The sequence below is a fragment of the Arthroderma uncinatum genome, assembly GCF_011692745.1.
Source record: "Arthroderma uncinatum strain CBS 119779 chromosome Unknown scaffold5, whole genome shotgun sequence".
In the NCBI taxonomy this organism is placed as follows: Eukaryota; Fungi; Ascomycota; class Eurotiomycetes; order Onygenales; family Arthrodermataceae; genus Arthroderma; species Arthroderma uncinatum.
The window spans coordinates 949,718-975,337 of NW_022983867.1; the positions used below are offsets into that span (position 1 = coordinate 949,718).

Sequence of the window (25,620 nt, forward strand, 5' to 3'; positions counted from 1 at the left end):
AAGATAGGATGAAAGGGTTGCATACGTTGCATTTAAAGTAGCCTACAAGGTACTCCATAGTGAAGGCTATATAAATGAAGTAACACTGTTGCCAAATCTTCATCAGGCCTAGCAGAGGGTATGCCGGGAGAGTTAGAATAGATTAAGCAACTAAATGTAGCTGCTACTCTGTCTGTATATAAACCAAAAACCTGAACACTTAGCCATGTATGCTCTAGTAGTGAAAATAAACGCCGGTTAAATGCATATCATAAATAAACCATCATCTCAATGGAAACGGATATATGGTCAACTTTGGCTGCAAAGGAGAATTAGCCAAAGGCCAACCTCGTTTGCTTCGTTTTCCCAGTGCCACGCACCCGAGATGCATTCAACGATCGTTGCTCCTGCGTTTCTAGATCTTTAGCTAAATGCCAATCGTCATGTTCTATTCGCATGAAATCTGGCACGGTTTCTCCACAGCGGGAGCATATGTCGGGCGATAGGGAGCCATCTGGATTCGTTTGAAGGTCACTTCGCGGATCCACCTCTTCAGGGCCACAGGTCTCAACAGGTTGTTCGCTCGAACTGTTTTTATATCTTGAGAAGAAACCACCTGTTTTTGATTGAGAAATCAATCCAGATCCCTCACCCACTTTTTGTTTCTTCCTTTGATGCTCTGCGTGGTCCCCGGGGAACTCCTCTGGTTTGCAGCCTACATTCGGTGAGTTGCCGTCGCCGTCGTCGGCGGCATCGTCTCGCTGGACTAAATTCTCACCTCCACCGCGGATAAAGAAACCATCTAGGCTTTGGTTTCCTCTGATCCCTGTTTCGAACCCACCAACGGTGAGAGACAAATGGCCACACGGCCAGCTGATAACTTGATGAAGTAAGTTCTTTGCTAAGTCAAAAAGCAACGTCTGATCAATGATCCCGCCAGTCGGTATATGGGCCTGACGAGACTTATCCTGGCTCTGGCCAAGGTGATGAACAGTAATCATTTTAGGGCGTCGTTTGTTTTCTAGGACACCTTCATCAATCAATCGTCCATAGATTTCAGCGACAAAAATTCGCATCCATTTCTCTGCCTGCTCTACGGAGCGTAGTTTAGGATTGAAAGACTTGGCTGATATCATGGATTTGATTTCTGTTCGAGGAGTCACTTCGCTATCGTCCTCTCCGCGAATAATTTGATAGAGCCAGGTTCCAGTGTCGTCATCCAATTTGTTCTTTAGCCGCTCGATAGGAATATTTAGTAGATCGCTTATTTGCTCTGTTTCGAACTCTGAAGCGACCCGTTTCCCCAGCTTTCCTCCTAGTAAACGAATTTTCGTAAATTTATAGCCGCTCAAGAACTGTTGAATGGCACGGTTGCGGACGATGGTTTGTTGATTTGGTTTGTTGCAGGCGCTTCCTAGTTTAGCAATCATTTTATTTCTTGCGATTCCGCCAGAACAGGTGTATTTAAGCTGATCCCATACTGCCGTTCTAATGGATTTTACTATCTCAGAACCAACCAGCATGACAATATCATCCCATTCAGGGTCGTCCTCTTCTGATTGACCAGTGTCCAAGTCAATCAATGCGTCATCCTCTCCCCATACAAGGGCAGTAGTTTGGGGTCTAGGAAGGAGCCTGTTTAGACCTTCCTTCAACCCCTCGCTAGCTTCCGCTGACCGTAGTACTTCAAACCGTTCCAGGAGCGTCCCAAATACTAGTGCAGATAGGTCCACAAATACCTCATCGATACCAGCTTTTTCAAGCCGCACCATGTCAGCGGGATCAGAAAAGTGGCTGCGGCATCCCTCATGGATCCCCTCTGCCCAAGCTAGTAGCGTCGCTTTCATAACCGCCAGAATCTTCCTCGACTCAGCCCGATACGGATCCAATGAGACTTTATCCTTCTGGATAGAGTAATTTCCTTCGCCCCTATATGCCCAATTCTCTCCTTCTCCCTCTCGAAACGTGGCAACATGCGGTGTGAGTAATTGCGGACAACGTTTTTTTGCTTCTTGCGCGGTGATCATTCTCGAAACACCGAACGGACGAGCGGCATAGTTGACCGCAATCAAGGACTGCCATTGCTGGACAGCTAGAGGTTGGTCTCGTGGGGTATTCAGCCGTACCATTTCACATTGCGCATAGAATGCATCGAGGTCGATATGGGCTATGACGCGGAGTGGGGTACGGGTTGAAAAGGATCGTAAGAGCTGAAAGTGGCGGTAAGTGAACTGAGACGATGGTCGCAAATCTTCATCATAGGAAGATGCCGGATCGGATGCCATCCTTTACCGATAGCGAGCATGAGAGGGATGGCTTCCGCGTCTCCGTCGTCTAGCTAGTTTTGCCTGGGCATATCAAACGAACCTAAAGCGATCCTGGAGACAACAAGGAGACGATCGATGGTCCAAGTGCGCTCGGAACATTGTTGGCGAACTCCAGTTCCTGCAAGAGATCGATCTAGTAAAACTGCGGTTTCGCATTGAAAACGTCCGGGGGTTTCGCCGTGATCGAGATGGTTTATATCTAAGATGCCAAGAGGATGCTATTTATATAACTAAGCGACTACGCGCGAAAGACGCGCCGAGCCAATTAACTAAGCCAAAAGCCGAGGTTCAAATATTCGACAAGAGTTGAGGTCATCAAACGATATATATTTAGTCCGTGTTTGCGCTAAAATGAGCTGCGTGGCTATAGTACATGCTAAAAATCCCCTTTACAAGTATATGGCAGAGACTGTTCCTCCTTTCAGCCAGCGAAGGGAAGAAGGTAGTATACAAATGGCAGATCCAGATGGTCCCTCAACCCTCGAATACTGGCTGACTTAAATCGACGCCCATATCTTTCGCCATATTCTGCATCTGGGCCTCAATCTCGTCTTCCATACCACCGCCCAGACCTAAGATCTGTCTGATCTTGGTGATGTAAAAGACAATGTCAGAGGTGAACAAGACGCATTTGAATATGATGTGGCGTCCGTAGTTTCTGATCTTTTCTGCAAGTGGGAGATCGGGAGACTCTATTAAGGCACGGGATGCCCAGGTCCCTGTTATTTTGATGCGGTTCACTGGAGAACCTAGAAACTGGTTGTTCCCCTGGACGATACGGAAATTGCGGGATATAAAAATGAGCTCATGAGGCCATTTCGTCTCATCACCTAGGAAGTCACGGATGGCTTGACTCATGGCTTTCTGCGCGGCATAATGACGCTCAGCTCTCTCCCTTCTGCTCAAGCCTTCTAACTGCTTAAACGTGGTGTGCTCACCGCCTTCGTAGGGTCGTAATAAGGTAACTGATGCGAACATGTCTGGGTTTCTCACACCCCAGCCCTTTACTATTTCAGAAATGGCAGAATTGTCAAACGTTAATAGAGATTTCCAGAACCGAGCATATTCATGTCTGAATTTTGGATCCATGTGGACGTAGAGGCCGTGGTCTATGAGCACCAGCTCAGCCTTTCCCGAGGGTAGTCGGCGGACAAACCAGTTCCCTGGATGCGGATCGCAGTGAAGCCATCCCCAAAGGAACATCTGTGCCGAGAACAGGTCTACCATGGTTGTCATGACTTCCTTTAGAGACAGGCCTAAACCGCCACGACCATTTTTCCCTTTCCAATAGTCACGGTCTGGTTTTAGTTTGTCAATAATGGCGGGACCTCCAGCACGACTAGGAGGCGCTCTACCGTCTGTTGGCAGGAGCGGAGCACCTTGGCAGCCAGGGCTTCCTTGGTACCACCCTCCTCTCCAGGGCCGGGTCAAGGAGTCTTTATCCCATAGCCGTACACCTTCAATCCATTCGGCGGTCATGACTCGCTTGGAGCTAAGTTCACGGTACACCTTGGGAATATACACCCTATTGCGGAGTCGCGGTTCGCCAGCAATAAATTTTGCCATGCGCTCGGCGTTATCCGCTTCATTCTCAAAATCCGTTTCCAGGAAGAGCCTCTCAGTCACAAATGGAACTAGGCTGTAGAACGGAATGTCGAAAGCTCTGGAGTAAAGATATGAGATAACCCTGTAAGTTGTTAGCTATGCTATATTTAGGAGTAGAGTCATGAGGGGTATTCAGCATCCATATTCGTACTTAAATGCCCATAGATCCCACTCTACCTGTCGTGCAATCTCCCTCTTTTGAATTTTAATAGCCACTTCTCTCCCATCTGCTAATCGTGCCCAATGAACCTGGGCTACACTAGCACTGGCTCTGGCCGTCCGTTCCATGACTCCACGGCTAGGATCTCCGTCAAAACCTACCCCAAATACCTCTTCAACGGATTTCCCAAAGTCCTCTTTAATCACCTTCTCGACATCTTTCCAATCGTTCTGAGGTGCGTCGTCGAACATTCGGGAGAACATCTTCTGAAACTCCGGCGGGAGCACAGCGGCTTGCATGGCAATTGCCTGCCCAATTTTTAGATATAGTCCACCATTCTCACGAAGAAGAACAGACAACCGCTCCGCACTTCGAGCATGCACTGCTGCTATAGACTTCGCAAGCGGAGGATTAGGCCGAAAGTTGATTTTATAATCCAGGGCGACGAAGAGGCCGAGTGCGAATGTTCGAGTGGTACGAGTAACGCAGGAAGCATTAAACTGGCTATCGACTAGGTACAAGGTGCCGACGGAAAGGCCTAGATAGAAGAATCGACGAAACCACTTGCTCGTCCGCGGGTATGTCTTTGCGCGAGTAGGCTTTCCGAGAGATGCCGGAGTAGGCGGAACGAAGGGCTGGAATTGCTGGGAGTGAATATGTCGTCGACATGGAAGCTGTGGGGGGTGGTGGGCGTTTGGATATGAACGTCGTAGCCGTGAAGAGCTATATCTTGCAGCCTGTGAGTGGTATGCGATTGCTATTGAGCTCGATGTCGAAGCTGACTTCGAGCTGAGTCTGGTTGAAAACATGGTTGTTGGCAAGAAGGCATGGCAGTACGCATGTACGCTGGCCGATTAACCAAATATCCCTCTATCCTGGCAGTTTCATATGGACGTAATGCTAATACTCCGTACAATGCGTCTATCAGATAAATGTCGAAGGCGCTCAAAGGCCGAACCTTGGAAGTTGCTTCTTCGGCCGAGGGCACGTGAGCAGATTACTAAGCTGCCTACTTTCGCTGGTGAGAACGGCGTTGACCTCGATCTACGGCATATCAACTTCAAAAGCCTCTAATTACAAGTTCAAATGTGCTCGCCAAGACGATTCTAAAGCTTTAGTCTATGATTTCTTTTTCAAAATGGAGAATTTCCGGTGCTTACGTGCATATTGGACAGCTATCTCCGGGCCATAATTGGATGATATATGTATGTAGGTGAAGGAGTTAAGGACATTGGATATGTCCGTCATATTTTCCACTTTGCGCGGCCTCACGAGGTAGGAGTGGGTGCTATTGTTTATATGGTATCCAAGGGTTGCAGTAGAAGTTTATCTTGTTTCATGGACTAACATCTACCTTATCATGACCCTGCAGTATCAGAAATCTGGTACTAAGTGTCGTTGACACATCACATACCACGATGGGTTACCGGAGAAACTGAAAGCTTCTAGCATCCATTGGCTGGTTAAGCCATTGGGACTACTCTCTTCGAGAGCACGAGTGCAACTTGACGCCAGCATAGTCCGGTTTCCGCAGCAGGTAGTGGTCATATTGGTAATATCACAGTCCCTAGGTAGGAGCTAACATAATATATCATATCTTTGTTATACTACGGACCTTGTGTAGGCAAGGACCATAGTGTCCTTCATATATGCTAATGTTTCTATCTTCATGATAGCAAGTCCCCACGATGCTCGTAATGCAGCAGCAGATGCGCAATTGAGGGTATTGGGGGGTGAGATAAATGAAATACGCTTACGGAAAACTTGTCACAGGTGGTCGCCTGAGTATCTGGGATTCCGTTTAAGCGTAAATAGCGCTATAACGAAAAAATGACAAGCTGCTAACTTCGATAAATATATTTTAATCCGTTAGATTGTAATCCTCTTCCATTCAGACCACTGTGGGGGTATTGGCACGCCAGCCAGCACGCCACTATATAGAGGTATCTATATCGTGACGAGGCTTCTGAGCCATGGATCTGGATAAATCACTCGGACGGCATCGGAGAGAGATAATGCCTATCATTCTCCTCTCCATTCGTATGGTAGGCGACTGACCACCCCTATCTTTTGGGGCTGAGTTTGCTGTCGAGCCAGGTTTTGAGCTATCTTGTGGCCTTCTCCGTGGTAAATGGCGGATTGCTCTCGACAGCCTTTAAATAGAAGCGCACGACTTCTGTCTTGCCTGAGTTGAAATATACCCTGTTCGCTATGCCCCAGAGAATGAGCTCTATGACTTATCTCGGTGCCTTGGGTGCGGTCTTCCTGGAGGGTTTGCCCAGTAGAGGGTTGTTCGCGTTGTCGACGTAAGTGAATTGTTCTGCGAGTTCTCTGAGTGGTAGGTCAGTTTTGTAAAGTATCGATGAGTTCGATGATCCTCGAGCAGTCCACGTTATAGTGGCGATGACGAGGCTGTAAAGTCTTGTTATCGAACTGCGAATGGACATATGTGTCCACCGTGAACACATGACATCAACGTCTGCATTGAGAAAGAGACATGAGATGATCGCCTGCACGGCTAAGAAATCTATAGCACAGGATATACAATCTAATGCAGTCATTGAAACAAGATGATAACGCCCGCCAGAGTGTATGACTGTTTATGCCGATCCAATATGATTATACACTAAAGTTGCGAGAGGTTGCAGGGCATCGCATCTTGATAAAAGGGGTAATTGAAGTGAAAAAAGTGCCCATCTCCAACTCAACTTCTGCTCATGGCCGTAGATCTGGCTACGTCCATCTCTATAACAAAACATATTCCTTCCTCCTGTCTAAAGCATGCAAAATTTTGTAACGTTGGCAGTGGGTCGTTTATTTGGCGATTTCAACACCGTTGGTAGCACCTAATTGTACAAAGTCAGTCATAGCAAGGGGGGGTAAGAATGCATGTAAACTTACCAAGAGCCTTCTTGATGTCACCGTAGATGGCGAATTGACCAGCAGTAAGACCGCCAACCATGAACAAACGAGTAGGAAGACCAGCGAAGGCACCACGGATACCAAGCTGACCAGCAATCTTGACGAGGCGGGAGACGATGCTCTCACCAGGTAGACCCTTAGTCTTGTTGATCTTGGAAAGCATAGTATCAGCAGGCTGAGAGACGATAGCAGCAGCGAAACCAGCCATGAGACCAGATGCCAAGTTGACACCGGTTTGGGCACTGTTCGACAGCTTAGACTTATCAAGGTATCCGAAAATAGTCTCGGCAACCTTTTCATAAGCAACGAATTTGGTCACAGTGTAGGGAATCCTAAATATTCATGTCAGCTTTTGGTTCTTGTGCCATTGAGTTTGTTGTTGGAATTAACGTACTGCTTAAGCAGGATAGGTCCGAAACCGCTGTAGAAAGCGCCGATACCCTCATTCTTGAGAATCTTGCCGAAACCACTGATTAGGCCCTTGGCAAAGCCTGGCTCAGAGACGAGACGGATACGGGTAGCCTCGAGAGGGCAGAGGGCAATAGAGGCAAAGAATTCAGCACTGGCAGCAGAGGCAGAGTAAACGAGAGCACGGTTCTGGCGTGCCTTTTCGAGGCCGAGGATGTCAATGGCTTGCTTCTTGAAAAATTCGTAACCACCGAATTTAAAAGCACCCTGCAGGAAGTAACCAGCAAAGGTTGGGCCGACACCAGTCAAGAGAGCAGCGGCACCCTCCTTTTGAATGACCTGACGGAAACCACCGATCATACCACGGTTGTAGGTGGCGGGGTCGAGCTGGATTCTAGTCTTGACGCTGTATGAAGTACCGTGTGGTTAGAACATCGTGAATACTCGACAGTGGATTGATAGACAACATACACATCGACTGGAGTAAAGGCGCCGTGGGTGACGGAACAGCAGACGGCACCGGCAAAGGAGAACCGAGCGTAAAGGGCGGCACCCTCTGGCTTCTTCTCAGGGATGGCATTGGCCAAAGCAGCGGGAGCGGCTGCCATTGCGACGGTTATGGATGCGCGCAACGCGAAGAGTGGTGATTGGGGATGATAAAGAGCGTTGGTGACCTGGGAAAGATGAGAGATTGAAAAAAATCTGAGGTTGTTGTTCTCATCCCTGCCGAGCTAGTCATGTGATGTGTCATCTGAGTGTTACACGGCTTTGGTCCGGCTCGGCACGAAAACCCGGCGCTAAATTAAGCTTACTTCCCCTGTTTTTATATATAAAAGCACAGAATGGAGGAGGAAAGAGTCCGGAGGAGTTATAGCACGACGATAAGACCGATCTTACCTTCGTAGCAACAAGGTAAATATCCCTTGCCGGAAATCTCCCTATCCCGGACCCTTTCCGGCTGCCTACACGAACAGTTTTCGACTCTCGTCTCTCCAGTCTTAACCGCACAGTAGAACTGCAAATTAACTAGCGAGGGAAGCTAGTTATTGGCTGAGATACTTGACCCAGCTATGCTAAATGAATACGTTAACATATTGTTGCGCAGTTGGTACACTTTACAATATATAAAATAAGCATTTATATCAAAACTATCTCTACCATCATCTGACAGATAGGTGATAGTATTGTTGAAGCCAGGAAATACACACTTGCTTTTGACTTCATTTGGAATGCAGACCAGCAAAGGTAGCCATAGGGCAATGCATCATGGTAGCCATGGTGAATAAGCATCGATATAATATCCCTTTTCGTCTGTGATATGGAAAAAGTTCAGCCAAGGGGTATCTGGCTCTGAATTCCTGGCTTTATTTTTGGCTTATGAGGCCAGCCAGCAGCCAACAACCTGCCCGGGGGTTTAGCAGAGTATATTGCATCCAGACTTGTGAAAGTGAAGGAACATGGTTGCCCCCTGCTTTGTAGAGAGGCATCTTGGGGAGTGAATACTCTATATAACGTAATTAATAGGAGTGGCCTTCAAGAATGATTTATGTATATAATTTGGTTAACAAAAAGAGAGAGATGCCCTTGGTTTCCGTTATTCTATCTAGGTGCAAAAGTCTACATATCTACAGACGAGGCTGCGAGGGGAGGAACCCCCAGCAAGCATAGTTAGCAGTCGAGAGAACAACTCTCGTTTTGGCTGATTTACTTTGTAACCTGCAGCTTTAGGTAGGCTTCTCCGTGGAGTGATATCGAACCTTATTCGATGTCTTTTAGCGTGGGCTTATGCGAGGCTGCGATGAAGTAGCAGTGTGACTTGCGAAGAGGCTGCATAACTAGTTAACTATCTATAAGCAGGCTGCAGAGCTTTCACACTGGCAACGCACAGGAAAGTTAGACGAGGGGAAATATAATTCTTTTTCTCGTTTCAACCATTTAACTACGTTCAACACCTCCATTTGAATTCGAGCTGAATTCCAACCGGTGGCACCCTTGGTAGACCATAGTGGTAGTAGTCCTTGTTCAAATCATCTATGTTTGCCAACGTTCAAGCCTTCTCTTTATCTTCATGATCCATTGCTTCGCGTGTTCGTAATTAATTATTTGATACTAGTTTTTGGGATTAGATATCTCATTAGCATAATCGACTTCCCGACTTCCAGACTAACTAGATAGCCTTCAATTGCATACATACATTTGCATACTTCACAGGTATATGAGATTTCAGAATTGCGTTATCGCCTTGCCCCGGCGCCCCCAAACGGGCCTCTCGGGGAGAAGAACCTGGATGAAGTTTTCCCCGCCCCATTCCCTCTCCCCTTCTGAGCTCCATCGAACAAAGAGCATACCAATCAGAACATAGAAAAGCGTTGTCGTGGCTGCGAGTGCTCCTTGCAAGCCATCTAGCCTGCTACCACGGGAGATAACAATGCTGTCATTAAACAGTTTCTCGTTTATAGGCCTGCCTCCACCTAGTACGGCGTTCATGGCCTGGATCGAACCGATAGCGATGACGAGGCCCAGGGCGATGGCAAAGGTGGCAAGAAAGATAGCAAGGGCAACAACGCCCTTGTAACCTCGACGATGTGATGGAGCCCCAACGGCAGCAAATAGCATCAGGCCACTAACACCAAGAAGAGCTACTTGTATCGCAACGGGTTCATAGAAGAATACATTTTCTTGGAGGTGTTTGACGTGCAGAATTGCGATGCTCAGAAATGAGTTGGTAAAAGCCAGCATATCGCCTGTCACGTTAAGGTGTTCCTGGAAACTCTCGCTCAGATCGGCCGCGGCTTCGGTGTGCATGTTCTTGATGCAGTATACCGCCCGACGGGTAGAAGAACTTCCGCTGGCACCGGCATCGGCTACGGGTGCGCGAGAGATGGACATGCAGCCCCCTGTTGACGTCAGTTTCTTTGGGTAAACTTCCCGAATTAGTTGGGTAGGGCTGGCGCACCGAAGTATCCAACACGGAGGGAGACATCGTATGTACCGTTGGCTCGCAGCTCAGCATAGTAGAGATGGTTCAGGCCAAGGTCCGTCGATATGCACCCGAAAGTTACAAAGACTGCTCCGTAGGTGGTTATAAGCTGACGATTCAAATGAGATAGGGTTTGCAACACTCACTAGCGATGACAAGAGCTCCCACAAATGACAGGACTATGACGAATGCATGTATCCTGTTAGAACTGCTTCTTCTGTCTGTGTCCTTTGACTGGGTACGCGCCATGGTTTGCGGCTGTAGCAGGGTAACCATTCCACCAGGAAGTGATAACGATGCAGTTGCTAGTTTGAAAAGATTTTGCTCGAACCGCTCAGCTGGTCTAGTCAAACCAGTTGGACTTAGCGGTCTCTGATATATACGCAACGTTTGGATATATATATATATATATCTTCAAAGGCTGGTAGAGAGTGCACTCCGTAGTTCTCTCGATATCAAAAAAGTATAAACATCTCATGTCTCACGATCTACGCGAGGTACAGCTAGTATGCATGCAGCCCGAGGTTGGGTATTGTAGTCATAGTTGAAATGCTGGCAAGGCTAGGTTCCAAATTTGGCCAGTCAAGTAGTTTAACTTAACCGTATTTTCTCGTATCTGGATTGGTCGCCTCTAGCAAGCAAACGCAGCCCCCTCCGTGGCCCCTTTTCTCCCCCTTTCTCCATTTTCTCCGCGTCTTCGCTGCACGTTCTCTGCGCCTTCTCTTCTAGCTTCGCGTTCCAGGTGGCCGCCCAAAGAACTGAGAGTGGAGACGGTGAGCAGGAACAGCCATTTAGCAAGGCTCGGGCGAGCTGTTGACAAGGGTTCGGGCTGTATCCCTAAGGCAGCTTTGAACGGGGCTCGTGGCCATTGTCAGAACCTGTCCCACAGTGAGCAGTCTGCCTGCTGTCGAGGATTTATACTCCCATCTGCCATCGAGCCCATATATCGATCATAACAACTCACTGCTGCCTTTCTACTTGATCCCATAATCATGACTATATCCCATCGCGGGGCCAAGGCACTCCTTGAGCCTCGCAGCTGCGGATGAGCTTTTGGTATAGGTGCCGGGAGAGATGCACAGCAAATCTTTTAAAGACAATAGGGACTGAGTATCCAACGAGGTATCTCATGCACGGGGTACTCCATAGTCAAATGTATATAGATCTGCTGCACTTCATCATATCGTGTGTGTTATAGCTATCCCTTGTGTAACTAGTAATTCCGGACAAATAGGAGGCTATTAGAGTCATTAATCATCTTCGGGCATTTTCACTGTGGATCTCCTTTCCGGAGAAGCAAACTGGTATTCATCGCTACAGGCCAGGGCCGTATATTTCAGGCCCGAATATGCCAGGTTGGCGGTCGATATCATATTTCTGAGCCTTCCAACGGAGTTTCTGAGGATGATGTCTTCGAAGCTGGATGTTTATACTTGATAAAGTTGGGATACGCTGACTAAAGTTAAAAAACGCTTGGTCATGTGATTGATAATGACTTTTAGAGGGAGTGAAGTCAATTATATAATCACGATCGGGAACTTACCCCACTATAAAATATCTAACTGCTCCTTTCTTCACATCAGACGTAGTCAATCAACCGATGAACCTAGAACACTACAAGATAAGAGCAAATGGGCGTAATAATGATGATATTCACGCATTCAGGCCATTTTGGGTCTCTGTATATGAGTGTGGAAAAAGGGCTAACCCTGCGTGAGCCATAACGTATCTCACCAGTCAACGATCACCACCAGTCAACGATCACCACCTCCAAATGCTCCTTACGTCCAAACATGCGTGTAAATATCGAGATATCTCAACACAACGTAAATAACAAATAAAATTGACTATTAAATAACGATAGTAGGGTTCTAGTTTACATACAAATTAGATAGATTAAGAAAAGAAACGAGTGTTGGGCTTGATAACTTGCCTGGAACGGGTTCCCCGCGGTTGGGATAGGAAATTAGGTATTAGAGTAATAGGATTGATAGGAGCAACCTTAGAAGGTGAAGTCTTCTTCTTTCCTAATTGGGAAGGTGAGATAGGGCTTGAGACGTTGTTTTGAGCCTTTTTGGCCTTCTTAGCCATTTGCTCAGCTTCTAATTCACCAGCTTTACGCTTCTATTTAATTGCTGCCTCTGCGCGCCATACTATAGTCTCCTCGCGGGCCTTTTTAAGAGCCTCCTTACGTTACTGTTGATCTATAAGCCTTTGAGCCTTCTTCTCTATAGCCTTTTAAGTCTTATTATCGCGGTAAATTAATTATTAAAGCTTTATTTCCTCTGCCTGAGCTATCTTATCTTATTTTTTAGTCTCTACCTTAATAGCTCGCTACCTTGCTACTTTAACCTTAGATAGAGAGAATATCTACGCTTGGCCTACTTTATCCTTTTTAAATAGGCCTAAGCCCTTGCCTTGCTTCCTTTTCTTCTTCTCTTATATAAATATAGCTATAAGAGACTTATTTTTATATAGTAAGATCTCTTTATTAAAGACTAGCCTCTCACTGGCGCGGATGATCTTTGATATATAAAGGCTGGTTAATGACTACTGGAGCTGCACTTTCTTAACCGCGCGGTGGAGACCCTGTATAGTAATAGGGGTAGGAGGCTCAATATCGATATTTGGAGGTGTTAGAGGTCTCTTATTAAAGTATTTTATTTAATATTGAGGCATAATAGAATATATCCCTATACTTATAAATCCAGACTTAATATTTGCTAGTGTAAGAGCTCTTTTCCATATAGTGTAGAAGAGTCTCTAAAAGTTTCGCTTTAACATTAATAGATACCTATATCCGCTGCGTAAGAGATTATTAACTTCTTGGGAATATATACTGGCTAATGGCCCAAATATCCCAACATCTAATGGCTGCAGACGGTGTGTTGAATGTGGAGGTAAGATAACTAGTAAGATACGGTTTTTATCTATATATTTGATGAATCCTATATTAATATAAGATAAGTGGCCATCTAGAATAAGAAGCCTTCTTCCTTGGCCAGCCTTTGCCTTTATATACTTATTAAATATTTAAAGCTATTCCTTGCTAAAGTTATTATTACTCTAGCCATTTGGAGATACTATAAAATATACTATTTCTCTCTAAGGGTCAAATTCGTTCACCTAGGTGTCTTATAGATTACTTTCTCCCTTATAAATAAGTGTAGGAGGAATCTATTCTCTATCTATAGAGATAGTAGTGAGTAGAGAGATAAACTCACGACTTCTATCTTATATAGCTATTATCCTTCTATTTTTAAGCGCATGAATAGGAACCACCTATTTAATAGTATGTCTTAGGCTAATAAGGAAGCCTTTCTTATTAAAGTTGTAAATATTATCTAGAGTAATATTATACTTATTTATTGCTTCTCTAAGCTAAAGAAGAGGTTAATATTAATTTAATAGCTAACTATTAATAAATAAGTACTTATAAGCTTATAAAAGTATTCAAAATGCTTGGAATTATTAGCAATATGCCTAGATTAATCAATAGTGCGGAGATAGAGACTCTTAATGCGATCCTTGTGCCAGCTATAGAACTGAGCCACCTAGTTGATACTAATAGCCTATTTAGTGAGCTCGTATACGAGATTTTGTAGTACCTAGGGTGTAGGTGATAGGCCTCTCTCTAATAATTGATTTATATGCTATAGGAGCACTTCTTCTTGTGTATTTGTCAACTTTTTGCAATGGATAGATGTTGCTTTAGCTCTTAAGACTATAGTACCTTGATACCGCTGCGCTAGCATTATTTGGTTAATTTTGAACTTTTTAGCGGTTTATGAGTAATTAGGAGTCTTTTACGATTTTAAATCTTTAATCGCAGCAACAATTGCTGCCTCATTGACCATTTTGTGGCTGTTGGAAGGTGGTTGTTTTGGTGGATGCAGAGTTTTTGGGGTGTGTTCATTAAGTGGTGATGATCGTTGACTGGTGGAATACGTTAACCGTGGTATCATCATTATCTAAAAAGACATCACTATTTACATCAAACTCACCACCCCGAAGACCATCATCAGCTTGAACTTACCTTTGCAAGTCCAATTTTTTCTTGTGCGTGCTTACAAGCATGCCAATAACCTCATATTCTATTAAGAGCAAGAATGGAGAATCTCGGTCGAAAAAGGAAACTTAAAGGGTACGATTGCATCTGCTTGGATGGTTTAAAGGGGGAAATGTCCCGTTCCCTTGGCCTCGAATGCCATTTCATCATGGATACCCAGAAAAGGCCGTTTGGAGGTAGCGAGTGTGTTATCGTTGTTCTTGAGGATTCAGAAGGCTCAAAAGGGCAGTTCGCTTCCTCTTACAATTCCGCCGGTTCCCGCGACATGTTGAGCTGTTGGTAGAGAGTGAGGCAGAGCTGCATCTGGCTATTGAGAAGAATGCAATTACAGGAACTCCAAAGCTGAAGATATTCAGTGCTAGTTTCAATAACTTAGCACGGTATCCGTACATAGCTGTCCAATGGGTCGAAGGAACCCAGTTGCGGTGGACCGATACTTGCCCTGATATTCCGCAACGCAATAAAGGCATTCGATCCGTTGTTCAGACTGTGTTGAACTTGCTCAAAATACAAAGTAAAGGTTCGTCTTTTTCACTGCCTTTTTATCTTTTGCTTTCTTGTTAACTATTCATATAGAACACACGGCAACTAGCTATATTATAACACTCATTAATCGCAAAATAAAGCGAGCACAAGAAAATAAACTGCCTGGTGCAACAGAGAAGGGATGCTTGGATCAAATGGATCTGATTGCCGAGTACCTTATACCGAGCCTGGATCAATCGTCTTGCGTTCTTGTCCATGGCGACTTATCGACCGAAAACATTATTATCGATCAGGACTTTAACGTTAAGGCGTAAGTGCTCTTTCTTGTATTTGGTATACTTATTTGTTTTACACTGATACTTTGTAGAATTATTAACCTCGGTTTTGCGGAGAAGATACCATTCCAATTATCAGCATGTTTCCCCAACTTCTTAACTCATGACTTCCAAACACCACACGATCAGGTCGAAGTTGAATACGGAAACAATACAGATGGGCATTTAGTATGTAAGCCAAAGAATACGCCAACGATGCGACGGGACCGTGTCTTTTACCTGCAATGCGTTAAAGAATTATCCGAAGGGGACCCGATGCTCGAAGAGTACTACCAACTGCTAGCTTCTAAGGACGAGATACGAAGATACTGGTGGCTTATGGCGGCTACGAAGCTGAAGGTTCACCAGGCTATGGCCGTGTGCAACTGGTTGCGTCCGTAACAATCTCTTCTGAAAGTCAGCCATTAAACTGCGGAAGAGTGAGAAGGATTCTGTTTTAACAGTTAGGGGTACAACTTGGAAGGCCTAAATTATCCTTTTAATTTCCAGAATCCTATTAGCTCATCGGTACTACAAACAAATGGAAGCTCAATCAGGCAAGAATATGTTATGACACAAGGCGTAAGAATATTGAATCCTAGCTAGTAAATTAATAACTAAACGTGCTCAACGTGGGAAACATCATAACTTAACTGGATCTGCCAATATCTTTAAGTACCTTCTTGCTCCATCCGGTGAGGTATCATTTGTAGTTTTCTACCCTCTGATCTCCGGAAAGGATGTACGGATTAGATACTAGAAAATGGACTTCAATTTCACGCTTCATCCTTGTCCTCATCTTCGTCATTGCTATCATCCATGAACACAATGTTATGCTGTTCAAGAGCGTTGCAGCAGAGCCTCCCAGCATCTTCTATACAGCTGTCCATGATAACAGCTGCCTTGAGCATTAGCTTACTAGTAACCACATCCGATTTCTTACCCATTGGTAAACCACCCAGCTTTTTGGTATTGGTTGCAGCCATGAAAATATAACCCACAACTAAGGGTAACTGGTTTTCTTTCTCCAGATACCCTGCTCCAAACATTTCTTGAAGAGTTTCGCTACAGTGTAGATTGACCTTGCGAAGAACCAGCCAGCAGACTCGGTGAAGGGTAAGATATGGTATATTGAGCTCTAGGGATTCCCCTTGTATGGCATTCCGTAGGCGTTCCAGTAACTCGACCGCGTTTATCTGTCCTAGGGTTGTGGTGGTTTGTTTCTTCTTCTCAGCCTGAGTAATAGAAAACACAGAGAGCCCCTCTGATGATACTTCCTCTTCATCCCAATCCCAGTTTGACTTGGATACAACGTGTTTAATATCTTCCGGTGTCCAGTCGGTCTGATCAGAACCCTCGCAGAATCTCGCTTTGAACATCTGCGCTACTGGTGCGAGCTCTTCAAGGCCCCTAGGACCACGCGATGAGGCTGGTATAGTCCCCGGACGCCTGCCTTTAGCAAACGCAGTTGCTGACCACCCCATGCTGAGGGTAAACCGTTTTAGATAATCCTCTGGAGTTTTGGGTGGATCACCAACAAAAACATCGCCTTGCATGCCCATGACGATATCCATATCTGGCCACTTATTTTGCAGCATTTTCTCCTGTCTTAGTGCATTGTAGAGATGGTAGGTATACATAATCGAGCCCCAAGCATTTGCGAAAATGACACTGACCTCTTGGAACGTGGCCTTGAGGCTGTACGCCATCAATCCGCAAAGCAAGGGATGGGAAGACAGCAGCTTGAAAGGCTCCCCGGGTGGACGATTCAATCTAATTTTGGCCTCTCCCACCGTGTCACGTTTGACCCACATTTCGATCTGCTGTTGGATATTCTTGAGTACTCGATCATTTGACAATGGCCAATTTTCCACACGGAGTGATTGGTGATGTTTGAGGGTCTGTTCTATCGACGTATCGATCAACCCTGCAGTAGTCATTAAATCATCAAGCCCGCGGTTTACGTTTGCTCGTAAGATATGGTGGATATCAAGGTAAACCTGGGTAGCAAAGACAAGGGAGAGCGTGATTTCGTGAGTTTCGAACGCTTCACCCAAGCCACGCGTGAGCTCATCCTGTGCCACAATATCTGGCGCACAAAGACAGAGCAACGCAAATTCGGAGAAAATTTCCGTGAGAATAACCTTGTCTTCTTTAAATTTCTCTCGCGGTGTTTTCTGCTCTCGGTTGCTGGTAGGATCGTATATACCATAGAAGCCGGGTTGGCACAATGGCACATTCCACTTGCTCACCATGGGGATAAACTCTTGGAGGCACATGTAGGCGGGCCAGAAGATTCCTGATGAGGCTTCCCACATACGAAAGTTCATATCATCACCGGGTTGTTCTTTGAAGGCTTCATCTTCTCCCTTCTCTCGATATTGCGCCAAAAACACCATCCTTAAAACCTGCTCCGCGCCACCAAATCTGTCAAATAGCGGCTTAGCGTCCTTCTCTAGCTGTCGGGCGAAATCCAGCGCAGTATTGGTCATTATAGAGGCAGAAACCAAGTCAAATACCCCCTGCTGGTAGCCCATCCATGTTTTCATGATTGCTGCGCGGAATGTCTGATAATCCTTGATAAGGAGGCAGAAGGCGCTGTACATCTCGCCCAGATCCTTTGCCAGCTCTGCTTTATATTTAGCTTCTGGATCCGGCGTCGGCGGTATGGGAGTTGTGACATCTGGAGCTTGTATAAACTTGTTAGATGGCTCCTGCACATCTAGCCCCTCAAAGTTGTTAATCATGTTATCGGTATTATCGTTTGTATCCCCTTCTACAGAAAAAAGAGGGCGTAGCGTATCCTGAACGCGCTCTAGAATGCTGATAAAATAAGTATGGCCATCAATTTTAGCCTTACTTCTATCGCCTAGGATACCATGATGAAGACGTCGTGCGGATATTGCTCGTTCGAGTGTTACGGCAAATGTAGCAGGGACGCGAACCTTTGGACTTTCGCAGCTTGCAATGCATTCTGCGAGAGGGACAAAATCATGAATAGCAATGGTATAAGTTGGTAGATTGGGGAGTGAAGGCTTTGAGGCAGATGACTCGCCGGGAGAGTGTTGTGCGGATTTTCTTGCCTTCCCCTTTAGTCTGCCACTTTGATTTTGTTTCTGTTGACCTGGATTTATATTCTTGGTATACCCGCACACTTTGGCAGTCGTCGCAAGCCATGATGCCACTACATCGGTGTCTTCTTTATACTGCAGGTAACTGCTGGTCAGAGAGTTAGAAAGCATTGCCCGGTGCGTATGGTAGATAGCTGTCAACTTCAGAATTGATAGGACATCCTCTGATTTCTGATTTCGTGTTACTACCTGATCCTATCCGGCTTGAGAGATATAAATGCCCACTAGGATATCTTTTTGGCACGAATAACAGGTTTCTGTTATGCACACTTTCGTCTTTCCTTCTTATAAATAGATCGTGTTACACCGCGTTTATTAGGTAAGCCAGCCTCGGTGCCTCGGAATAATATATTTCCTGTGCACGATTTTACCTCGGCATCTCGACAGCCGACGGATAAGCACGCCCTTGATAAAGAGGTCAACCGCAGACATTCCCAAGTTGGAGAACGATTAGCACGAATATACCGCCAATAATCACCAAAAGACAACTCATAATGGCTTCAGACCCAACGCCCGTTCTATTCCACTACTCGTTTTCGCCATATGCAAGACGGATTGCCTGGTATGTACATAAACGTTATGTAACGGAGAGAGAATGAATGAGAGACAGAGATTCAATTAACTCCTTCTTCCAGGTATCTTACTCTCCGTGGAATCCGGTACAAGCAATGCGTATGATATGTATCCTATCATGGGGCTAGGTGCATGCATGCTAATAATAACTGCAGATGCAACCACCAATTATGCCACGGCCGGACCTGGCTGCGCTCGGCGTCCAGTACCGTCGAATTCCCGTCCTGACCATCGGGAAGGATGTATACTGTGACACCCGACTGATTCTGCAAAAGCTTGAAGAACGCTTCCCCGACGAAAGGCTTGGTGCCGCCGATTCAGACGGCGAAGGGAAAGCGATAGAGAACCTGCTTGAGTCATGGACGACGGATGGGGGACTCTTCCTCAGTGCCGTCCTATTGATACCACGAAACATCCCACTGACCAAGGACCCCAAGTTCGTAAAGGATAGGGGCTCCTTTTTCGCCGGGCAGAAGTGGGAAAGGGGGGATATGACGAGTTTGCGGGGCGAGGCTCAGGTTCAGATGAAGCGGGCTTTCGATTTCTTGGAATCAACTTTACTTGCGGATGGGAGGCAGTGGCTACGCAAGACAGAGAAGCCTACCCTTGCAGACATACAAGGTAAGTGTTCCATATCCCCCTGCTGCTATCGCTTGTGCCGAGCCTGTCCTGGTAGGCTGGGATTCAATTTTGATGCGATTGGAAGGCTGACATTTGCGTCATTTCTTTGTCTGTTCATCAGCCATCTGGCCTCTTGATTGGGCTGTTGGCATGGGCTCCTTGGATGGTAACATCATTTCTAAGACCAGTCATCCTAAAGTATTTGCTTGGATGGCCCGATTCAGACAGGCTCTGTCCAACGCGAAGGCAAGGATGGAGAAGGTGGTTGTATCTGGCAGTGACGTGCTTGACGGACTCCAGCATGAGGCGTTTGCTGAGGAAGAGGGCAAAGTTGATGAGTCGGATCCACTTGGGCTCCGAAAGGGTGAGAATGTCACTGTCTGGCCTACCGATTCAGGCTCAACCCATCGGGATACTGGGACGCTTGTCACCTTGAATTCAAGGGAGATAGTAGTGCAGCGCAAGACAGCAGATAGCCGGTTTGATATCCGCATCCACTTTCCGCGTATTAATTTCAGAGTCGTCCCGGCCGCCAGCTCACGAGATTCTAACCTGTGAAATTATCCATAATACCCGCTCAAGCTGAAGCCTGTATATATATAATATTAGTCATATAATGTTAGTTGGGGTATCACGAGAAGACTAGTCTTTCGAACGCGACTGTTGATTTGGCCGGTGTAAAAAATGGCACGGGAATGAATCAACGGCCACCAGGTTTTCTACATAGTAGAGGGAATATTTCCGTGATCGTATAAAGCTTTCCTTTTATTCGTCACACTCTCAACTTCATGTTAGCGCCGAATAATATCCAAGTGACCGGGAGGGGTCTTGCATGCAGATCCAACCAGTCGGAGGAGCCCGATGGGACGTCTTACTGACCATCGACTGCCTGTTCGTCGCGGTTTAAAAAGGAATTTTACCGCCCATCTGCACCAGCCTGAGATCATTTCGAATTAGGCCGATAACCCCGAACCAGCCACGCGATAACAACCCCATCTGCTAGCCAAAGCAGACAACCCCTCAAAGCAGCCCTAAAAGAACGGTGCTGTGAGGCTCATCTCGTCCATCTTAAGCGTGAAATTACCCTTAACATGACAACGTTAAGCATTCCGGGCGGTGGTATCAAGCCGGGGATCCAGTAGTATGGTAGCATGATTCTTTTAACCATGCAGCAGCAGGAAGGATTGGCTGGGCCAAAGCGGAAGTGGAGAGCGGATATGAGCAGGGAGAATATCACCCAATCTCGCGATTGGTGGCTGAACGCTCAGCAGGCCGCCTGGGGAGTTTAAGTATGTATGACAGGGCCGTACGAAGCGGCTGAGAGATGCTGCTGCTGCTGCAGGGAACCAGGGAGAAGCAAGAGGGAGAGTCTCAGAGCGGTGATGGTAATGGTGATGGTGATGTGTGGCGGTGGGTGGAGGGTTGGATGAGTGCCCAAGGAGAGCTGCATGAGTGCCTAACAGCAACGGCAGCTCCCACCCAATCACCCGGCGCTCCTTGCAGCCAGGTAGGACGCTGTTGACGCTGAAAATTCAGGCAGCCTAGGGCCAGACGGCCAGACAGGCTCTTTACTTGTTGATCTCGCTCATCTCTTGATTTCTTGGTTGGAGTCTGGTCTCGTCATGATCTGTAAACGTATCTCGACTTTCAGTATCTCTTCCGGATCTGGTCTCATCTCGTCTCATCGTCATCTCATCAGCATCGTATCAGTATCTCAGTATCCCGTCTCATCAGTATCTCATCAGCATCTCAGTATCTCAGTATCCTGTCTCAGTATCATCTTGTCGTCTCATGTCTATCAAACCGTCGCTCGCTTAGGCTCCTTTTGCCTCGTCCGGCCCAAGCAAACATACCCAATACAGTAACCAATCACTGCACCTGGCCTGACCCACTGTTTGCCCCTCCTGGCTCCCTTTCTTCCTCTTGACACTTCTCTCTCTCTCTCTCTCTCTTCTCTTCTCTTCTTCTTCCTCCTCGTTTACAACCTCAACTTCTGCCATCCAACACTCTCTCGCTGCCTGCTCTGCCCTGTTGCGTCTGCGACGGCTGCGTCTCTGCTTCACATAATCCCTTGGTGCCTAGTCTTCCACAGCAAGGACCGCTGCGCCGTTTTCACCCTCCCGCGGTCACCCAATACTGAACAGCAGGCTTCCCGTCAGACTCTACCATACGCTTTGGATTACTCTGTTTCAGCCATAGACTACTACTACTACTACCACTACATCATCATACCTTTGAGGAGCAGTTGCACGGCTTCCGGTATTGTTGTGGGTATAATAAATTTGGACCCCAAAAAGACTGTTACATCCGCCATTTGGATCCGTACCTGAGGAAACCCCCTGCATCCGGTATTGCACATTTTACCCCCAAGGGAAGACACAATAGAAAAACAAGCACAACAAATAGGTTGCTTCACTGTCCAGTCAAAAGCTCGGTCAACGTGATATCTCTCTGCCTGTGAGCCCTGCCTGAAGGAATATATTTATCAGCCTTTTAGGATTGCTCCTGTGTCACTTGAAAACTTTTTACATTTCTACTTTCTTTCTTCCAAGAGGGTTGCTTTTCACAGTTCTTCCACTTCTCTCTCTTGTTCTCTCTCCTCTGGATCCCCTTTGTAAAGACATTGGGAATAATACTGCCCAGCTGCAACAACATCGGCCCACCTCAGCTCTCTGAAGAGACATAACTGGAATATTCTCTGTACCATCACCACTTCCACCGCCAGGAAATCGGACCACCCTCCATATCTCTCTATCTCTTTCTCCCAGCAGTGAAATCCCGGATCCCAAGTACTTTTTTCTTTCTTTCTTTTTGTGCCTTGGAATTAAGATGGCGCAGCGACAACCCATAAGATATGATGACCCGGAGCCTCAGACGCGACTGAATGAATATTTTATCGATCAAGATGGTATTAGCCGTGAGGTTATCCAAGCAGATATTTGCCGTTACCTTGGACGGGATGCCCTCGTGAGGCCTGGGACTCACCAGGTCGGCCTCTCTTTTTCTTTGTCTTAGATATCCTTTCGTAATTTCTTTTATCCATCTTGGACCAGGACTGAAATGACTGACTCGGATGACAGGGCCGTCCAGGATACTTTATTCGTGCTTACCGAAATCTGACAACTGTAGGTGACCTACGCTTCGTCCCATTCATCGTACCGTCTCTAACCTCACGTCGCAAAAATAGGAAATGATTGCAGATTTGAAGGCGGACTCGAGACGCTGGGATGTAGAGGTCATCCGCAGGCAGGAAGGTGGCCAGCCTAGAGGTACTTACTATGATAATCTGAACATGGCACCAGCGCCTAACAGGTCACCAGCAAACTATGACTCCTCGTCCGTCCGTCAGACTCGCCCACCAGTCCCATACCAGTCCTCTCGTCCTCAGCAGCCTCAACAGCCGCAGCAACCATACTCTACTTACCCACCTTCCCAATCATACCCTGCTCACCAATCCCAGCCAAACTACCAAGACTATGGTAACCAGCCTGGGTATACCCCAGACAATGGCTCTTATGCTCCCAGTGGAGGAGCTCCTTACTCAAACCAGCCAACTCCACCTGTAACAACCGCTGAGCAGTCGTATATCCACAGCCAGGGTGCCTATGCCTACCCTGGCGGAGGAATGTCCCAACCTCGATACTCTGGACAAGGATATGAGAATGACCGTGACTACTCCCCTGTTGGCCAGTCTACATCTCCATATCCTCCATCGAGTGGACCAGACCCTAGAATAATGGAGACCGGATATCCCGTGGAATCTACCTACCAAGAACGTCAGCCTGACCGGGGACACCCAAGGAATCCAGCCCCACGCCACTAGATTGGATTAGCACCATGATATCTCCCTTTTGTTCTAGGACATGTATCTTTCACGCCTGCTCTGAATCAACCCTCTTGGCTGCCCTTTTAACCCACATCACGTCTCCCGGGCAAAATCTCTTTTTATGTGGATAACCCATGTAGTCAATTCCATTCCACACAGCTACAGTGGCTGAATATGGGATGTACGTTGTTTTATTCTGGACTACAATGAATGATTGAATGATGATGATGATGATATTGGCCAGTCGAATACTCCTATCCTGGAGCCCACTTTTTACCACTTGGACCCCGTTGTCCCAGGTATAAACACCTGAAAGATTTCATTTGAAATCAACTGTTGCATATATCGCGAGATGAGCCCATACAGGCTTCAATATCCTCTTGGACCAGCTACCACTTCGGAATTTTATCTCCGGGCCACTTTCTCCTCTCAAGATCTATTTTTATTATTCCTCTTTTTTCTCCTTGCCTCTTACTCGAGGACGCTGCGACTAAAACTGGGCTGGCTGTTGTGAATCATTTTTCTTTCTTTCTACGATGTTGTCTTTCTCTTTGATCTACCCTCTCCCCCGACCTCACGTGTGTGTGTGTGTTCGAAACTTCCGTGCGATTGATTAAATGTACAGTTGGACCCGTTCTCGATGGATGCATTAGGGCTGTTTTTCGATCTATTCTTTCGTTTTTCATTTTTTGTCCCCATTGTCTTGATGCTGTTTTTTATCTGTTCGATATTGTGTGGTGATACTCCTTAATAATTGGACCTTCTCGTCATATCCATATCCATCCATATCCATACACACGCCCGAACACCCTTTAAATACCCTTGATAACATTGCAGATGAACTTTTCTGGTCTTCTTTTCAATGATGGCTTGCATCATATTTTGGAGCGTGGTTTTTTTATATCGCTGCCGTTATGCGGGGAAAAAAAGGCCATGGCGATGATAATATCTTCCATACTAGATAGTTGCATCAGAGGGCGTTCGGTTATTACATATACTTGCTGAATACAAAGGCCCATTAACTTCTTTTCTAACATTGCCCTCTTCTATTCAATTATGAGATGAGTAAGAATGTCATCTCGCCTTTGAGATTGTATTAGGCACTCCTGCCATCAGGGCTAGATATATGTAGAAAGCTAATCATACTTTCAACATTGTAGATCTGCCAGGTAAAATATTCACCTTTACACGTAAAGGAAGAGTGACAAATGGAACCGAAGAACCAACTGAATAGCCGCTAATATGACATATATGTACAAAAATCGAAAAAAGAATAGAAAATGAACAGATTTTTCAGACGGCTGCACTCTTCCTCTGTAGTTGTATTGTCACCATGTTCCATTATATCCATTGCCTATCATATAGGTATGGCGACCTTCGCCAGAAAATAGTTTCGTGTGGTGTTGTAGATGTATAAGGCGTCGTAGGGAGTCGACTGGAAGACGTATGCGCCCTGAGATGCCGTTATTTCGCCAGCCGCCGAATGAGTCTATATTTCCATGCCTCGCCATCTACTCGTCATCGTATCCTTGAGGTATCTGCCTTGGCCCAGAGGGAACTTTTAACAGAAAAGAATCCGGTCAGCGTTCTTTCTTATTAAGTGCAGGAGTGATGAGACGAATGATCGTGAGGGCGTGGAGCGTACCTGGATATGAGAAGGGCACTTCCGCGGGGTCGACATCACCGAAGTATCGTCGGATTGGAGGCAGCGTGAAGAGCGCTACAGGACCGAGAGAGCCGATGACGAGCGAGTAGAAGATGGCTGGCTTTTCATACGAAGCCCATCGCATGTAGCGGAATGGCTGGGAGAAGAAGAACGGTTTCGACATGGTGGATAGTCCCCTGTTCTTTGTAGGCGAAAAAAAGGTCTTTGTCGGGTGCCAATTGCGTCGTGTAGCGGTATATCTGGCTGCTCCGTCGGCTGTCTAACCAACACGGGCGTATATCGAGCTGTTCGCTGTCAATGGCGTTTGCCTGTCTGCTCGTCTGCTTGTCGAGATGGACGATGTGAGGTTGCGTCTGCGTCGGTTGTGGTTGGCCGGGGCTTGGCGTGGTTGTGCGCATCTGGCTTTGCCTTACGTGATTACACGTTGCTACTACTGCTACATACACGAATGCGCTGAGCAAGCTACAACTCCTCCATCCACGACCTGGGATCGCGATGATACTCAGACCACCGTCGCATCAAGGTCTCTGTTGAAAGCTGTCTGCACAGCATC

The 25,620-nt window shown here is 46.4% G+C and overlaps 9 protein-coding genes across 9 annotated transcripts; 3 read left to right on the plus strand and 6 right to left on the minus strand.

Moving 5' to 3' along the window:
• Window positions 1–311: 311 nt before the first annotated feature.
• On the minus strand, window positions 312–2,264 carry GIQ15_06680 (DNA polymerase eta; the record flags this gene model as incomplete). Its single annotated transcript, XM_033554097.1, has 1 exon — window positions 312–2,264. The coding sequence occupies one exon, from the start codon at window positions 2,262–2,264 to the stop codon at window positions 312–314; it is 1,953 nt and encodes a 650-aa protein (XP_033403612.1).
• Window positions 2,265–2,780: 516 nt separating this feature from the next.
• On the minus strand, window positions 2,781–4,880 carry GIQ15_06681 (ABC1 family protein; the record flags this gene model as incomplete). Its single annotated transcript, XM_033554098.1, has 2 exons — window positions 2,781–3,993; window positions 4,063–4,880. 2 exons carry the CDS (start codon window positions 4,878–4,880, stop codon window positions 2,781–2,783), a joined length of 2,031 nt encoding a protein of 676 aa, XP_033403613.1.
• Window positions 4,881–6,885: 2,005 nt separating this feature from the next.
• Window positions 6,886–8,009, minus strand: GIQ15_06682 (mitochondrial phosphate carrier protein; the record flags this gene model as incomplete). Its single annotated transcript, XM_033554099.1, has 4 exons — window positions 6,886–6,917; window positions 6,973–7,325; window positions 7,388–7,807; window positions 7,873–8,009. The coding sequence occupies 4 exons, from the start codon at window positions 8,007–8,009 to the stop codon at window positions 6,886–6,888; spliced, it is 942 nt and encodes a 313-aa protein (XP_033403614.1).
• Window positions 8,010–9,624: 1,615 nt separating this feature from the next.
• GIQ15_06683 (uncharacterized protein) lies at window positions 9,625–10,630 on the minus strand (the record flags this gene model as incomplete). The annotated part of the gene is made up of 3 exons (XM_033554100.1): window positions 9,625–10,298; window positions 10,358–10,468; window positions 10,528–10,630. The coding sequence occupies 3 exons, from the start codon at window positions 10,628–10,630 to the stop codon at window positions 9,625–9,627; spliced, it is 888 nt and encodes a 295-aa protein (XP_033403615.1).
• Window positions 10,631–15,130: 4,500 nt separating this feature from the next.
• GIQ15_06684 (uncharacterized protein) lies at window positions 15,131–15,652 on the plus strand (the record flags this gene model as incomplete). The annotated part of the gene is made up of 2 exons (XM_033554101.1): window positions 15,131–15,246; window positions 15,304–15,652. The coding sequence occupies 2 exons, from the start codon at window positions 15,131–15,133 to the stop codon at window positions 15,650–15,652; spliced, it is 465 nt and encodes a 154-aa protein (XP_033403616.1).
• A 374-nt stretch (window positions 15,653–16,026) lies between these two features.
• Window positions 16,027–18,492, minus strand: GIQ15_06685 (uncharacterized protein; the record flags this gene model as incomplete). Its single annotated transcript, XM_033554102.1, has 1 exon — window positions 16,027–18,492. One exon carries the CDS (start codon window positions 18,490–18,492, stop codon window positions 16,027–16,029), a length of 2,466 nt encoding a protein of 821 aa, XP_033403617.1.
• Window positions 18,493–18,875: 383 nt separating this feature from the next.
• Window positions 18,876–20,133, plus strand: GIQ15_06686 (uncharacterized protein; the record flags this gene model as incomplete). Its single annotated transcript, XM_033554103.1, has 4 exons — window positions 18,876–18,943; window positions 19,017–19,053; window positions 19,110–19,575; window positions 19,697–20,133. 4 exons carry the CDS (start codon window positions 18,876–18,878, stop codon window positions 20,131–20,133), a joined length of 1,008 nt encoding a protein of 335 aa, XP_033403618.1.
• A 2,632-nt stretch (window positions 20,134–22,765) lies between these two features.
• GIQ15_06687 (transcription factor RfeG) lies at window positions 22,766–23,398 on the plus strand (the record flags this gene model as incomplete). Its single annotated transcript, XM_033554104.1, has 1 exon — window positions 22,766–23,398. The coding sequence occupies one exon, from the start codon at window positions 22,766–22,768 to the stop codon at window positions 23,396–23,398; it is 633 nt and encodes a 210-aa protein (XP_033403619.1).
• Window positions 23,399–24,981: 1,583 nt separating this feature from the next.
• On the minus strand, window positions 24,982–25,230 carry GIQ15_06688 (NADH-ubiquinone oxidoreductase subunit; the record flags this gene model as incomplete). The annotated part of the gene is made up of 1 exon (XM_033554105.1): window positions 24,982–25,230. The coding sequence occupies one exon, from the start codon at window positions 25,228–25,230 to the stop codon at window positions 24,982–24,984; it is 249 nt and encodes an 82-aa protein (XP_033403620.1).
• Window positions 25,231–25,620: the final 390 nt, after the last annotated feature.